This window comes from Lolium rigidum, chromosome 3 (assembly GCF_022539505.1).
Source record: "Lolium rigidum isolate FL_2022 chromosome 3, APGP_CSIRO_Lrig_0.1, whole genome shotgun sequence".
In the NCBI taxonomy this organism is placed as follows: domain Eukaryota; kingdom Viridiplantae; phylum Streptophyta; class Magnoliopsida; order Poales; family Poaceae; genus Lolium; species Lolium rigidum.
This window is the reverse complement of record NC_061510.1, coordinates 30,167,740-30,182,826: the sequence shown is the minus strand read 5'-3', so window position 1 is coordinate 30,182,826 and position 15,087 is coordinate 30,167,740. Positions and strand designations below refer to the sequence as shown.

Here is a 15,087-nt window from a genome sequence, read left to right as displayed (position 1 = left end):
TTCCGTTCCAGAGGAATGGAATGGTTCCATCCCCGCGTTCGGTTTGGACAAAAAGGAGGAACGGAATGGTACCGTTTTTTGTTCGGTTGGAGGAATTGGAGAGCAGAACGGAATGTGGTTAAACTAAACTTTTATCTCAAAATCGTAATTAACAATGGCAAATAGCCTTTTAAATCTCAAAATCGTAATTAACAGCGCTTAATTGTGTTTTTAATGTTAAAATCTAATTAATATTATTTTTTATTCGGTTGGGGGAATTTGGAGAGTAATGAGGTTAAAGTTTAATCTTTTATCTCAAAATTGGCAAATCTCTTTTTTAATCTCAAAATCATAATTAACAACGATTAATTATTTTTCGGCTGGATTAGTGGAGTGCTTCTTAATTAATAGCGACTAACTAACAACTGTTCCACCACATTCCACCGATTCGGTGGAATGAGTTCCGCATATGAGAAGAATATTCTCTTTTGAGGAACCAATTGGTTCCGTTCCATTTCACAACCGAACACAAGAATTGGGTCTAGGTGCGGAATGGTTCCGTTCCATTCCACTCGGTTCTGGAACCGAACACACCCAAAGTCTGTACTGAGCAAAGAACGATAAACAAAACATCTGGCACGCCTTCCCATGGACCAAATTGTAAACAATAGGGTTTGAAAAGCTCAAGACCAAAGGCAGCCATTTGGACATCACAGAAAATGAGAATGTCTCTCATAGAGAAGATTGCACAGGTTGAGATCAACTCCATTCTCAAACCAAGAACATTGCATTCACTGGTAACAGAACACTTGTTGAGACTAGCTTACAATTGCAACCAGTAAGTAGACTATCTCTAGTATCATACCCGAATGATCACGCATGGAAGATGACAATTCTTGGACGGCAGCCCTGCATAATACTACCTCCATTCTAAAATAAGTGCTGCAGCTTTGTCTAGACCGTATCTAGATAAAGCTGTGACACTTATTTTGGAACAGAGGGAATACATGACTAGCTAATGCTTGGCAGTTGCTACATCATATTACGGTCGCATGCCATACCATTACAAACAAAATGATACAACGAGCTATCTAGGATCAGTGATCAAACTGCTGCCAACATTACTTGCTGCCAAAAGTTCACTTATCCACACGGGTAGTTTGGTATCATTCCCAGCATGAACAGGATCGGGTGAGTCAGGATAACAGATCAGTCTGTCGTCTCTGCAATGACTTCACAGGAACTGCACTAAAGACAAACATGTCACGACAAAACAAAACAAAAATTATATGCTTGCTATAGAGAACCTCACGTCTAGCGAAAGGAAATCTTGATCAAGACAAGACAAGATTGTTACCTTTACAAACATGACTCGTCGATAGAGTGCAGGAGATCCTCAGCCCTTCTGATTTGGTGTGCTACTTTCTCCACATCCATCAAAGCCTCACAAACAGTGTCAGGAGATGGAGGCTGAACTGATGCATGCTCAGTTGAGGTCTTGAGCTTTTTAAAACTGGCGAGACCTGATTGGCCATTGGTAAGGAAGTAAGAAGACTGTCCAGAATTGGCCATTGTAGACGTCGGGCAATCTGCTTGGCTGTTCATGCAGTGTTCATCGGTTTCATCGGGTGCAAGTTGCGCTATTGGATATCTGGCCTCTAGAGACGTATCAAGCTCTTCATTTGTGCATTTTTGCTGCTCCTCCTCACTGCGCCTTTGACTTTTCATGGAGCGCCTGACATATGTATTGGCTAGATGTTTTACATCTCGGTCCATCGCTTTCTTCGTGGTAACAGATGATCCATTCAAGCACTTCCGTAATTCCTGCATCCCTGTGTCAAATGATCCATTCAAGCACTTCTGTACTTCCTTGATGCAATCATAAGATTGCTCGATGTCCTCATCTAAGCTGCTACTTCCTGTATCTGTATACCAATAGTAAACAAATATTATGGTGTGCTGCAAAGACAGTTGCTCTAATTTAATGTAACTCTAGATGAACAATTCAAAGGAAAACACAAAGTAGATTTAATTCTAAGAAATGCAGCACATGAAAACCTATTCGAGGGAGGTATCAATGAAGCAGGGTCCTCCACTGGGGTTCAGTAAACCGGTGAAATCTCCGTCTTCACGAAACTGTTCTCAAACCGGTCCAGGCTGGTTTTCTTTAAAAAGGCAATTCAGAGATCAATAGGCAACTTTTAACCCCTTTTTTTCTGAAGAGATGCATATTTCACATGTTGCTTGAAATATCAATTTTAGCAGAGATTTAGCATGTTGAACTAGTTAAGTACATCAGATTAATGCAACAACTAAAATATGCACCGAACATTTCCACTTTAAGTCATCAAGTATTGCCTGAGTCTGAAAAACAAATCGCCGCTTGAACTCCCACTCACTCACTCTCTCTATCCCTCTCCCCCTCCCCCTCCTCTCTCTCTCTCTCTCTCTCTCTCTCTCTTCCCAAATATAAAATGTTTTGGGAAGCCAAATTGATTTGCCAAAACATCTTATATTTAGGAACTGAGGGAGTAATCGTTAAGATTTTACATTTTTTTTAGCAAGGCAACGGAGGGCGAAGAGCCCACCTGAAACTTTTTCATTAATTTCATGGAAAATGGAGGATTACAAGCAGGGTTCAAGCCCCGGCAACACCCGAGAACACAAGGGGCTCAGGGGGAGAGGGACGCACACCAAGCAACAAGGGGAGCACAGTCAATGCGGCGCGGAGCAATGACAAGCCAGAGTGCGAAGTGGTCTCGCACGGATGCGAAGAACTCAGCAGTGGTTGTGTTGACACCATCGAAGACCATGCGGTTTCGCATCTTCCAGGTGATCCAAAGAAGGAGAGCGGCCGCAGTCATACGGAGCGTGAGTGGCCAGCCCTAGTGGGCGTCGGAGAAGGCGTCTACCATGTCCTCCACCGTGCGGTGTGACCCAGCCCGGGGATCCGCAGATGCACACCTCCAGATTTGGAGCAGCGACGAACAGGTGGCCCACATCTTCAGCAGCACCGGGGCAGAAGGGGCAATCCGACGAATGTAATAAGACCAGACGGCACAAGCGCACCCTGGTGCGCGTCCTACGATGCCTCGGGATCCATATGAAGACCTTGACCTGGACCGGCACAAAAGTGTCCTAGTTCAGTTCGTGGAGAGGGGGCCGCGGTCCGTGCTGTGAAGGAGGCGGTACGCATCGCTTGTCTCTAAACCTGTGGGTGCGCCCCCAACGAGCGCACGTCTGTCCGACACAGCACAGGCGTGGGACGGTGGCGGGCGAGGGCGTCTTCAAGCATGGCGAAGTCCGCCACGGCGGCGGGAGAAACGCGATCGCACCGGGCAAGGCCGGCGGCACCCACACGCGTACCAGCGGCAACCGTTGCATCCGCATACAGGCAGTGGGAGAACGCTGGGAGAACGCGTGGGAGAACGCAGAGGGGAGAGCGGCATGAAGTGGGCCCGCAGAGGTCCAGTTATCAATCTAGAAGGAGGTTGTGCTACCATCCCCCACTCGCACAGAGGTGATCGACCGAAGGAGAGGTATGAGATCTACGAAGCTTCTCCAAAGAGGTGTCGTGGGATGCGGGCTCCCCCACAAGTACCATTGTCAGATCCACACAGTCCATGGATTTTCCTCACCCATGAGTAGTCGATAGACATTCTTGAGCAGCAGACATGTGTTTTGCGTCCCAAGATCAATCAGGCCCAAGCCACCCTCGGAACGGAGCCGGCAAGCAGTTTCCCATGACACCAAGCAATCTCCACCGGAGCAGGTGGCAGAAGCATTCCAGAACATGGAGCAACGAAGTTTGTCCATCCGAACGAGCATGCCCTTAGGGACGTACAGCGCAGACGTGGCAAACGACGGCAGCGCAGAGAACACAGCGGTGGTGAGTGTCAGCCGGGTCAAGAGTGCGTAGCCGCCAGCTAGGGATATGCGCCGCAATTTTCTCAGCGAGGAAGTCTAGCGCGCTGGCGGGTAGCTTGCTGTCTGACAGCGGCAAGCTTAGGTATGTCTGGGGAACGTCGAGATGGAGCACCCTAGAATCGCCGCAAGAGAAGCAACATCATTGGCGGGCACACAGATGGGCACAAACGTGCTCTTGTGGTAGTTGATAGTTAGCCCGGTCGCGGCGGAGAAGGTGTCCAGCGCCGTCTTGAGGAGCGACACCTCCGACCGAGTCGCTCGCACAAGGATCAGAGTGTCGTCTGCATACTGGATCACGGGGCAGGGGAGGTCGTCGACGAGGGGGTGGAGCAAGCAGTGACCAGCTGTCGCAGGAGCCCGGCCACGATCAGGTAGAGGTAGGGTGATAGCGGGTCACCCTGGCGCAGGCCATTCTTGCACTCCATCCACCTCCCCGGGACACCGTTGAGAAGAACGGCAGCCTTCCCCGAGGTCAAGAGCCCGCGAATCCAAGTGCGGAACAACGAGCCGAAGCCGCAAGCCTCAAGGATAGCGTCGAGGGAGCACCAGTTCACGGAGTCGAACGCCTTCTTAAAGTCCAGATTGAGGGCAATGGTAGGGGCTTCACGGAGGCGACAGCACTGCGCGAGCTCTGCAGCGTACAAGAAGTTGTCAACAATGCAGCGTCTAGCAATGAAGCTAGACTGCTCAAAGGCGACAAGCTGCTCGATGAACTGCTGGAGTCGCGTCGTAAGGATGCGGGTGATGATCTTCATGACGCAATTCTGAAGGGAGATGGGGCTGAAACCATCCGCAGTGACTACCTCCGCGGTCTTGGGGAGGAGCGCAATAAAAGCCTGGTTGACGCCAGAAAGGTGGGCACCACCGCTGTGGAATTCCGTAACAAAGCTCATAAGGTCGTCCTTCACCAGAAGGCCTTGAAGAACGCGGGACCAAAGCCGTCGAGACCAGGGCTGCTGTCAGAGCGCATCGACCAGAGGGATTTCTTCAGTTCCTCCTCAGAAAAAGGAAGCTCGAGAGCGGACAACCCAGCAATCAGGGGCAGTAGCGCAGCGAGGTTAGGATCCCAAACAACGGGCGACGTTGTCCCAAGAAGCGCCAAGTAGAAGGCATGTAGTACCCGCTCCTTATCACCATGATTCATCACGGGATGACCATCGGATGGAGGACCTTTATTTGGTTCAGCCGCAAGTGCGCAGAGGCATTCGCGTGGAAGAATGAGGTGTTCTCATCCCAAGCTTGCACAGCCAATACCCCAAGCTTGCACAGCCGATATGTGTACCACTGTTTTCCAGTAAGCATCGAGCTTTTGTACTCCGAGGATAGCTGCATCTTGACGAGGGAATGAAGGAGGGATTCAACACGAGAGTGCGCGAAATTCCTCCACCAGGTCCAGGAGGGAAATAACCTCCCTACAGTTCGAAATAACCACACCGGGCCTGAGCCTAGACCTGACCCATTTCTTCAACTCTGCGCGGACCCATTTCAGCTTACGCGAAAGCCGACGGGCCGTACCGTCAATCTGATTCGACGGCCTGGCCCAAACATCTTCCACCAAGGCTCGATAGTCCGGGGAGACGACCCAGAATTTTTCGAACCGAAAAATCTGGGAGGCGGGAGCACGGGAAGTGGCCTCCACCAACAGCGGCAGGTGATCGGAGGTGTTGCAGACGAGCGAACGCAGCGTTTAGTTGAACAACGCCTCGCTCCACTGGGGATTGATGAATGCACGGTCGAGACGCACGAGTGGGAACCTCCCTGTTCTTCGTCCAAGTGAACTGGCGATCGAGGAGCGGCAGTTCTTGGGGCACCAGCTCATCGATGACATCGTTGATCGCCTCAGGGGTCGCGGCGTCGAAGTGGTGGTTGTTCTTTTCCGATGCAGAGCGGGTCATGTTGAAGTCACACACGAGGAGCCAAGGAAGGGTGCAGAGAGACGCGAGAGAGCGCAACTCATCAAGGAACTCTCCACGCAGGGTGGAGTCGCAGGGGGCATACACATTCGAAACCGCGAACCGCGATCCATCCAAGGTGAATTCCAGGAACGTGGTTAGGGTGAAGCGCAGCTCCATGTCGCGGACGTGGCCGACCAGGTCTTCACGCCATGCAGTGATCAGGCCACCGAAGGCTCCAACGGAGGCCTTGGACGCAAGGTTCCTGAATCCCGGCGGCAAGAAGGAAGAGGCTTTGGATGGCGAGACGTCAGTAAGCTTTGTCTCTTGCAGGCAAATGATGGAGAGGGGGTGAGCGGAGAGGTTGCTTTTGACGTCCGTGCATTTGCCTGAGTCGTTCAGGCCACGAGTGTTCCAGGAACCAACGAACAGCTTTTTACACACTCTATTCCTATTCATAGGAAACAGGGAGGGCAACAGGCTGCCTTAGCTCTAGATTTACACAAAGGAACAACACACACAACCCAGACAGCTGCAGATTCTACCACACTGCACAGCAAAACGCAGCACTCACTCACGCTAGGTAGGGGACAGGGATCCCTGGCGGTACACGCAACGGCGAGCTGCAGCATGCAGCAAGCAGCGGTAGCAACACCACGACAAAAAGGGGCGGCCATCGCTGAACCGCAGCATGTAGGCTGCTCACTCATGGCCACCATCGGGCACCATCATCGCTGCGTCGAGCTGACAAACTGCGCCGTCCGGGAGCTGGCAAGCAGCAGACATCGACTTGATCTCCAGGCAGGTGAAGGGCGGCAGAACCACCGGGGGCACACTGGGAGTGCCCATCTTGGCCGCTTTGAGCTCTACCGCCATGTCAAGAACCGACTGGCAGAGGGCGGGCGCCTTGCCCCTCAAACGCGCGCTGGCGCGCACAGGCAGACAAGTGCGTGCACGTTTGCAGCGTTGCTCTGTGGGGGCAGGGACCGGCACGCCATCAGCAGCGGCAGGGCCGCTGCAGCCGGTGGGGAGGCAGCGGTAGCGACATGCTCCATTGGAGCAGACGCAGGCGCGAACGAGGCCAGAGCGTCGGACACGACGTGCACCGAGACGGACCTGGAGACGCCCTTGACGATTGTGATCTTGTCGATGGAGCCCACCGCACCAGAGACGACGTTGACATGGGCCAGCCCGCACGGACCTGGCGCGTCAGAGCAGGCCATGGAACGCGGAAGTAGGCCTCGCCCTCGTCACCACGCACGACGAGGTGGAAGTAGACATCACAGGCCGCGATCCTGATATCGGGGGCACCGGTGAACCCGCCTGTGTTGATGGCAGCGAAGGGGACCCCGTCAGCACCAAGGCCGGAGGAATATGAGGAAGACGTCGTCGTTGACGGCTGGAGCTTGGCGCCCACCACCACCACCATTGGTGCCCTCGCCGCGGGGGAAGAGCAGGGCAAGCATCGTGTATGACGCACTACGCGGTGCATAGGCGTAGGGAGGGCCACGCGGGCCGCTAGGACCATCGACGGGGCCACCGCTATGGTCACCGATGGCCGTTGGGCCCGTCGTAGCCGCCTGGGCCACCAGGAGGGGGTGGTGGAGGTGGGAAAGGGCCGTTAGCCAGCGGCCAACGGCGCAGGCGGCGGACAGGGATGACCGTGAAGACACCATCCGCGTTCTTGACATTCAGGTCCTGCGGGATGCAAGCGAAGTGCTCGTACTTGGCGACGGTCACCGCGGAGATGAACTCCCGACCGGTCATGCAGAGCTCGGCAACCTCCATCGGGTTCGCCATGATGACGTGGGACACACGGATGTGCGGACGGTTCCAGTGCTCAAACGGGAACGCAACGAGGGAGAGCACGACGTAGCCACCGTGGTTGAAGCGGAGACGGTTGGGCGCGTCCTCGTGGCGCTCGAAGTAGACATTGTGCTCTTCCGCCTGGAATGGGCACCCGTTGGCGCCGAACTCGCGCGTGTGAAACACAACGAGCGTGGCTCCATGGGCGCTCGTTGCAGTTTCTGCCTCCATACCATGCGGGATCTGCATGAACAGACTGGACGATCGGACCAGGCGAGGTGGCGTCCGGGTCGACATAGGCGAAACCATGCCGTTCAAACGCGCGCATGTCAACAGGCGGCATGTACGCCTATCTGGTTCGACCCTTGATCCTATTCCTGTGAAACCGGAGATCAAATCCTAAATCTGCCAATTAAGATTTTACTTTGGACAAGAGTTTTGCCGCACTGGCAAGAAGCTGCATTATAGTGGTGGTTCTGAGGAAATGTCTACATTCAGCATGACAAGGTATGTGTGCTTGAAATTATAGTAAACTTGCGTTGACCATTGTGAAGTGTTTTAAGGGATGATGTTTCAACAGTTATTTCTAGGAAAAAGATTTAGTGAATGTCTCGATGGGTTAAGGATTTTCATTGACAAGGCTTGCCAGTAAATGTCAGACTGCACTGCTGATCGAGGGATTGCTAGTAGATAAGACTGGGGAGCTGCTGCAGATGAGGACTCTGATGAAGACGGACAGGTAAGAATAGAAAGGAGTCATTTTTTGGCGAAGAGCACTACGCTCAGGAGATGAGGAAGAGTCATTGGAAACAAGGAGGTAACACTAGTCCCATCATTTGCTGACTCCCGTTGATGGAAAGGGGGTTAGAGTTATCAACTCCTGAGGATATGCTTCATTCAGGAACATCCCTATTCAAAAGGACAAGAGACAGCTTAGCTCTGCCCCTGCTCATTCTGTTAGAGTGAGAAGTTAAAGAGAGTTTTGTACAACGAGAAAAACACTCAAACACAGGCCACTAAAATGGCCAGCGCAGCACCCTACTTACAAGGAATGGGTTTGATTCGACATCTCCCACATCACAAAGCTACCTATCCAGATACTCAAAAATCAAAATGACCGATGAATGTTATCAGAATGCAGTCCTCCAGTATTGTCAACACAGGTCAAACCAACAGAACAGCTAATAAAATGTCTACATATTCGAGATAAAACCAGTCATAACCTGATTTTTTCATGCATAGCTGAGAAGTTGATTGTGTTTATAACGCATAAGCGCAACAATCCTAGCACCACAACCAAACGTTTAGATGAGGGACCAACTGGCCAAATGGAGCAGAATCAGCTAAGATTCTGATTACTTTCCTGGTGCTGGGTGGTATGCTTTAAAATATGACAGACTACGCTATCACAATTGAAGAGCTGTATGAAAACCATATAGTTTATAGAAATCAGCAACTTAGTAAATACCTGGGTTCTCTGTGACCAAACGAGCAGTATACCAGCTTTCACCATTTTCCTGGCACAATAAAATAACTGTTAGTTCCAGAATATAGTGGAACGAAAATCTATCTAATTAAATAAATTAATGAAGTTATATAATTAATTGATACTAAATTCTCCTACCATGAAAAGCACATTTCTTTGTTTATATTATTTCCACCTTAGAGAAATTAATTATTGGTAAGGCATATCTACACACAAATAATCAAGGTTTTCAGTGTCAGGATCTTAGGTCGAATTATTTTTTGATTAACAGAATATCACGATTGTTGGATCAGCTTGTAAAACATGAATAGAAAGGTAGTGATAAGATCATGCTCGGAAATTTTCAAGATTGTCTCTGCTTTGAGTTTCGCTTTTTATTTCAGATTGATCAGTTAGTGAATTTCACACGATAAGGAAAATATCTTCTTGACACTGAAGTTTGGAAGCAAGTAACCAGCTCCATGATATAGTGCAAAAGTCTTGTGTTGCCACTTTTTTCCTTCGAGAAAAAGCAAAAGTCTTGTGTCTTGATGATTGATAGAAAGATCTTGTACAGAAGGCCCCGACAGGCCAAAACCACATAGTTACAAAGCAACACCCTACATGCTAGGAGGCACAGAGAGAAGTGCCGCCAATCCAATTGGCCCTACTAACGCCCGCTATCTGGCCTCGGCCTAGATAGTGTCGAACAAGCTGGTAATGTTGGCCTGCCTGTTGTGAAAAATGAACGTGTTCCAATGCTTAGGATATTTCATCAGACACTGAATTATTATGCAGTTACCTTTGAAAGAGGAGCGCTCCACCCTTTTTCGAGGGACCAATCAAGCGCTGGCCTCAGGTCATCAACATCGGCTTCATAACATCCACCTTCACCTAGCGGTATTTCAGTACAAGCTATCTGAAGACAAGGACCAAGTAAAAATATATAATATAGCGCATATTAAATGTAATCGCCCAAACATAGCAACAAACATCTGTGCTGTAAAATACTCAATGGCGGATAGAAAAAGGAAACAAGTTTGTTATCACTAACAAAAAAAGGCAAAGAAGAAGGTTACATTATGGACACAACAATAAACCATGTTTGCACCGAGAGAGTCAAATTGTTTGCTAGAAAAGAAGGCATGAACTTCTTTCGGATGCCATACCCCTCATACTTTGGCTGAAGTTTGCCTCACTTTATTTTTCGTTTATAGAACCAGAAAATTTTGGTACCTAGTCTTACCAGGCTATAACACTGGTAAGTGGGACGCAGGAACAAACACAAGTGGCATGTTTATTGACAGATGTGATTCTTAGTTCCTCTCCCGGTGTTACGAATCAGAGTTTTCCTTTAAGATATGTTTGCGACCTTGGATTATGAATTTATGATTACTAAATGTTTGAGAAGTTGCAACTTCTCATCTTTCTCAGATTTGCATTATCACCGTGCAACGTGCATGGTCATGACACATCAATAGCTAGTGCAATCTTTGTGCAAATATACCAAAGACAGCTTGAAACAATGACTTGCATATAAACAAGCATAATAACTTCAGCAATCATTATACTCAAATAAAAAACAATATTCATTCACGCTCCTACCATCTTCGCATGATTTTCAGGACGCGGCAAAAGAATACCCGAGTATATCACCATTTGAACAACAACATGACGCTAGGTAAAATATTTTAGAATCTCTTCGAAGTGAAATTTGAACACAAATAACATAATGATGCTTATTTGCTAACCTTTCGAACAAAAAATAGTTAAGACGAGTTTAAATAACAGTGGATAACTATTTGCTTTCATGAAGAGCAGGCAATCGCCATTTTCCATTAACCATACTAAATACTTACCTTAACTTTGTCAACGCCCAGTAACTCAATAATTTTCCCAGTCCAGAAACAACTATTGTGCCACCAGTCAACCAAGTCACCTACTTTCCAAGGATTGATAACAACTGCTACAACATCCATCTTCTGGCCATACTCAGGAATATAATTATCCCCACACCACCGAGGATAAGGAGGTCGAAGCATGAGCTCCCTATTCTGACCTGCTTTCTGGCCTGCTTTCCGACAGTATTTTGGGGGAATTTCGTAGAGTCTGGCCCAGCTCCTTTCTGTTAGTACATAAAAGGAATCATTTAGACGTATACAAAAGGAGAGGAGATTTGGTGCACCAGAGCACCAGTGCTCCTGGTTTTTAAAAATTGTATATTTTGTGTTTGAAAAATCATAAATTTTATTCCATGAATACATACACATGTCATAAATACTGGTGCGAAAGTTTCGTTAGAGATTACGCTGTATTTTGAGCTACAGAAAAAAGACAAATTCGTGGATGTATATGGGGATAGAAAGTCTTAGTTTTTTGTCAGAAATTTGTCTTTTTTGTATAGCTTAAAATATGGCATATTTTGCCCCGAAATTTCTACTGTATGTTTGTAATGTGTATATGTATGCACGTATTTAATTTCAGAATATTTGGAGTCTCAAAAATATTGTGTTTATTTTTTATAGAATCAGGAGCACTGGTGCTCATGTGCCAAAAGCATTTTCCAATACAAAAGTAACAAAATTAGTTTTGACAGTCTCAGGTTATGTGCTGTTTACAGGTTGGTTGGCACAGCTTTACAGTGGTATCCCTATGTTTGCTTTTGGTACTAACATCCATCCAAAGTTTCACATGTTGATAGTTTGATAGTTAGCATTAAACTTTAGCTGTACTAAACCCGACAAAAATCATGAGGTTAATGAAGCTTGTGTTTTCAATATGTTAGTGCAGAAATTTGAGAACGTAAACAATATCTAGCAAAAGTGCAAACTGAAACTGCAAAGAAGCAGCTATGTCATATGTAGTACCTTTCCCATATGTTAAAGATAGCATATCATATGAAACAACAGTGTGGCACATGCGCACACAGAACAGAAGTCACTTCTGTTTATTTTTGCCCACTTAAGACAACGTTGCGTCTCATGGTTTCTATAATAGTTTGCACTAAATTCAACAATTTGGTCACTTGTTTCAGGAATTTAAATCCTTCTCTGAATGGCCTGACTGATTCCGGTAACCTAGCAAAATAGGGGTGTCTCCTGTGCGCTGTGGGCTGGGTTCGCTGGAGCTCCTTTGAAATTTAAGTAGGACAGACCATAGACCAGTTTATAGCTTAAATGCTGCAAAATTCAAGCTTGGTTCATCGGTCAAGCTACGAAAAATGAACCTTGGCTAAGCGTAAGCTGCAAGGAAACGTATCCAGGAGGTGAAAGAGAGCTCAGCTACAAACTAAAAAAATTAAGTTCACTGTCAGTTCAAGATAGCCTTCACTGTAATAATCCGCATTATACTTCTCTTCAAAAAACTGGGCCAGGGAACTATACACAAACACCCAGACAAAGCTAGCACAGAAGATAACAAATACAATTATACAAATACAAATACAAATAAAAATATATACTATCGGTTCTCCATATGAAAATAATATATATAGAAGACATGGGATAGAACTATTCCTACTTACCTTCATCTGGAAAGTCCATATACTCCAACTGATACTCCGTGTGACCCTTCCTGGTACCGGTGATCTGAAAGTAAATTGAAACGATTTAGTAATAGCCCATCTCATTATGCAAAAAATACCTTTATCCAAAAAAATGTGAATATATAAGTTGGAAAGCATGAGATGGATTTTCACAAAATAAGATTACCAGGCTATCACTCAAGAGTAAATTTATTTTCAAATGCACGCTTTATACCTTTTTTTACTGATGAAAACTAAAAAGGAGCCCACAATAGTACAAATCTCAGCACCAGCATTCTAACCCTTGGCTAGAATCATGCACCCCCAACTGGACCAAACCACCAAGAGGTGGTTATCCTCAACAAAATATCAGCTGCTAAATGTCTACGCCAACACCCCCACGGGATGTGCCTTCTCTATGGTGGAGATTATGCCAGAAGTAATCCCGTGAAACCTTACAAATCCTGCCCTAGGGTGTCATCCTCACGTTTGGTGGTCATTTGTTAGTCATCAAGGTACGAACAAACACATGAGACATGTAATTATTTAGAAATAATCTGATCTACGGTGGCCACCATGGAGCACACTTCGTCAAGCACTACAAGTACAAGTGTCACGCGTGTTGGTATACATATGGCCAGTATATAACATGAAAAGATGGACCTTCTCCTATATGAGTGTCCCTCTAGTCCTACCAAGGATGGTATACTACCTGGCACTCCTACCATTGTCAGGTTTGACGAGCTACGCCATGGAAGCAAGAGAGAAAAGAAACCATTCCAAGAGAAGTACAGGCAACTCCAGCTTTTGAGATTGAGCTATTACAGGCATAGTGGGAGATTTAAACAATTGGAGGGTGTCAAATAGAAGGTTTTGGTGTTGGGGTTGAAACTCGAACTTGGCTGGAAAAACCTTTATGATATAGTGCAAATTAGCAAACAGAACATAATATGAGAATGTCAAGATGAATCAGTAGTCTTTGGTCACACTATTTTCAATGAATTGGAGCACTGAATTGAAGCTATAGAATTAAATTTTCATTCTGGAGGACTTGTTATAGTGACCACAGAAAGTAAATAAATATTTTCATGTATAAAAGAACAGATGGGGTATAACCCAAGAAGCATCAGTGCTAACAACAGAGAGATGTGTTTATGTATATGAGGACGCAACAGTTAAAGAGATTACTAGTTCAACCTTGCAACGGAACCATGCACCCCTGTAACCAGCTTCGAAGGATCTTAACTCTACAGCATCTCCAACTTTAAATGGAATTGTTAGGCCCATTCTGAGTCACCCAACTACAAAAGGAAAAGGTTGTGTCAACAACTCAGGAAGATCTTGTATAACCACATGCTCAAGTAAGTCAAGTAAAATGCATACATCAAATATCAACACTAGACAACATAATAGAATAGTTCTATCATGAGAGGTAACCTGAGGCTTAATTAGCAAAAGAGAGCAAAGTAAGCTCGGGATTAGGAAATTCGATCTTGAAAAACATTGCCAGTTTGCCTACTGGTTCAGTGGAGATGGCTCAGACGGCAAATGAGTGAAAGACGAGCTTTACTAGGTGAATTCCAAAATGGCATTGGATCATACGGCTGCCAAGTTAACGTCTTTTTACCAGGATTTTGCACTAATCTTTGAGCAGATGCATTTCAGTGAAATGTTCTTTGAAACAACCACAATCAACCGAGGCCACCCCCTACATGTACGATAACAGGACCGTCTGCTGGAACTTCGTTTCGCCAGGATTTTACGCTTTCCCTTACAGTACACATGTTCTGAAATGATATGTGATATATGCAACAACAGCAAGGGGGGCAAGCACCACTTTCCTAAGTATCCTGCCCTCCCCAGTCACCCTGTGTGTTAGATTGCATAACTGAAGATGTATCGACATTTCTGGATGTATGTGGTTACCAATGCATCAAGGAGAACAAATCTAATCTTGGTTGCCCTTAACTATAACTCACAGTAAGCACTGAATCGTACATAGAGCAGCGCACAAACCTCGTCACGAAACAATTAAAAACACCAATGGCGACGGGTGGAAGAATTTGGTGTGGCAATGACTACGGCTGGACTTACCTGGGTCTGAATTTCTTGCCGTTCCCGACTCGCCCCAAGCCTAGGTATCTCCGACGAACCTGAGACCGTGCACAAAGAAAAATGGATTGACTCGAGAACTACTCAGCACGAAACATTGTTCAAACAGCGGAGTGGGGACGAAAAGAAAGATAGGGTTAGAGAAGATCTAGTTCCCCGTATTACGCAGTGGTTACCTCGCCGGAAGGGGACAATGCCGGGGGCTTTTGCGGCCGCACGGCCGGCGCGTGGTGTCTTCCGCCGATTCGATTCTGTCGCCGAGTTCTTCAGGTGCGCCTCCTCCGGCCAGAGCCCGCCGTGCTCTGAGCTGACCTCCTACCCTTCCTCCGGCCACCCCGCGCCACCTCCTCCTTGAAAACAAAAGAAACCCCAGTCTCTGGAAA

General features: G+C 47.1%; 1 protein-coding gene across 1 annotated transcript; it reads right to left on the bottom strand.

Annotated features, from left to right (window-relative positions):
- Positions 1-1,338: 1,338 nt before the first annotated feature.
- On the bottom strand, positions 1,339-13,879 carry LOC124694577. Its single transcript, XM_047227548.1, has 6 exons — positions 13,790-13,879; positions 12,593-12,656; positions 10,929-11,194; positions 9,872-9,988; positions 9,073-9,121; positions 1,339-1,904 (listed from the first exon to the last, which is right to left on the bottom strand). The coding sequence occupies exons 1-6, from the start codon at positions 13,877-13,879 to the stop codon at positions 1,339-1,341; spliced, it is 1,152 nt and encodes a 383-aa protein (XP_047083504.1).
- Positions 13,880-15,087: the final 1,208 nt, after the last annotated feature.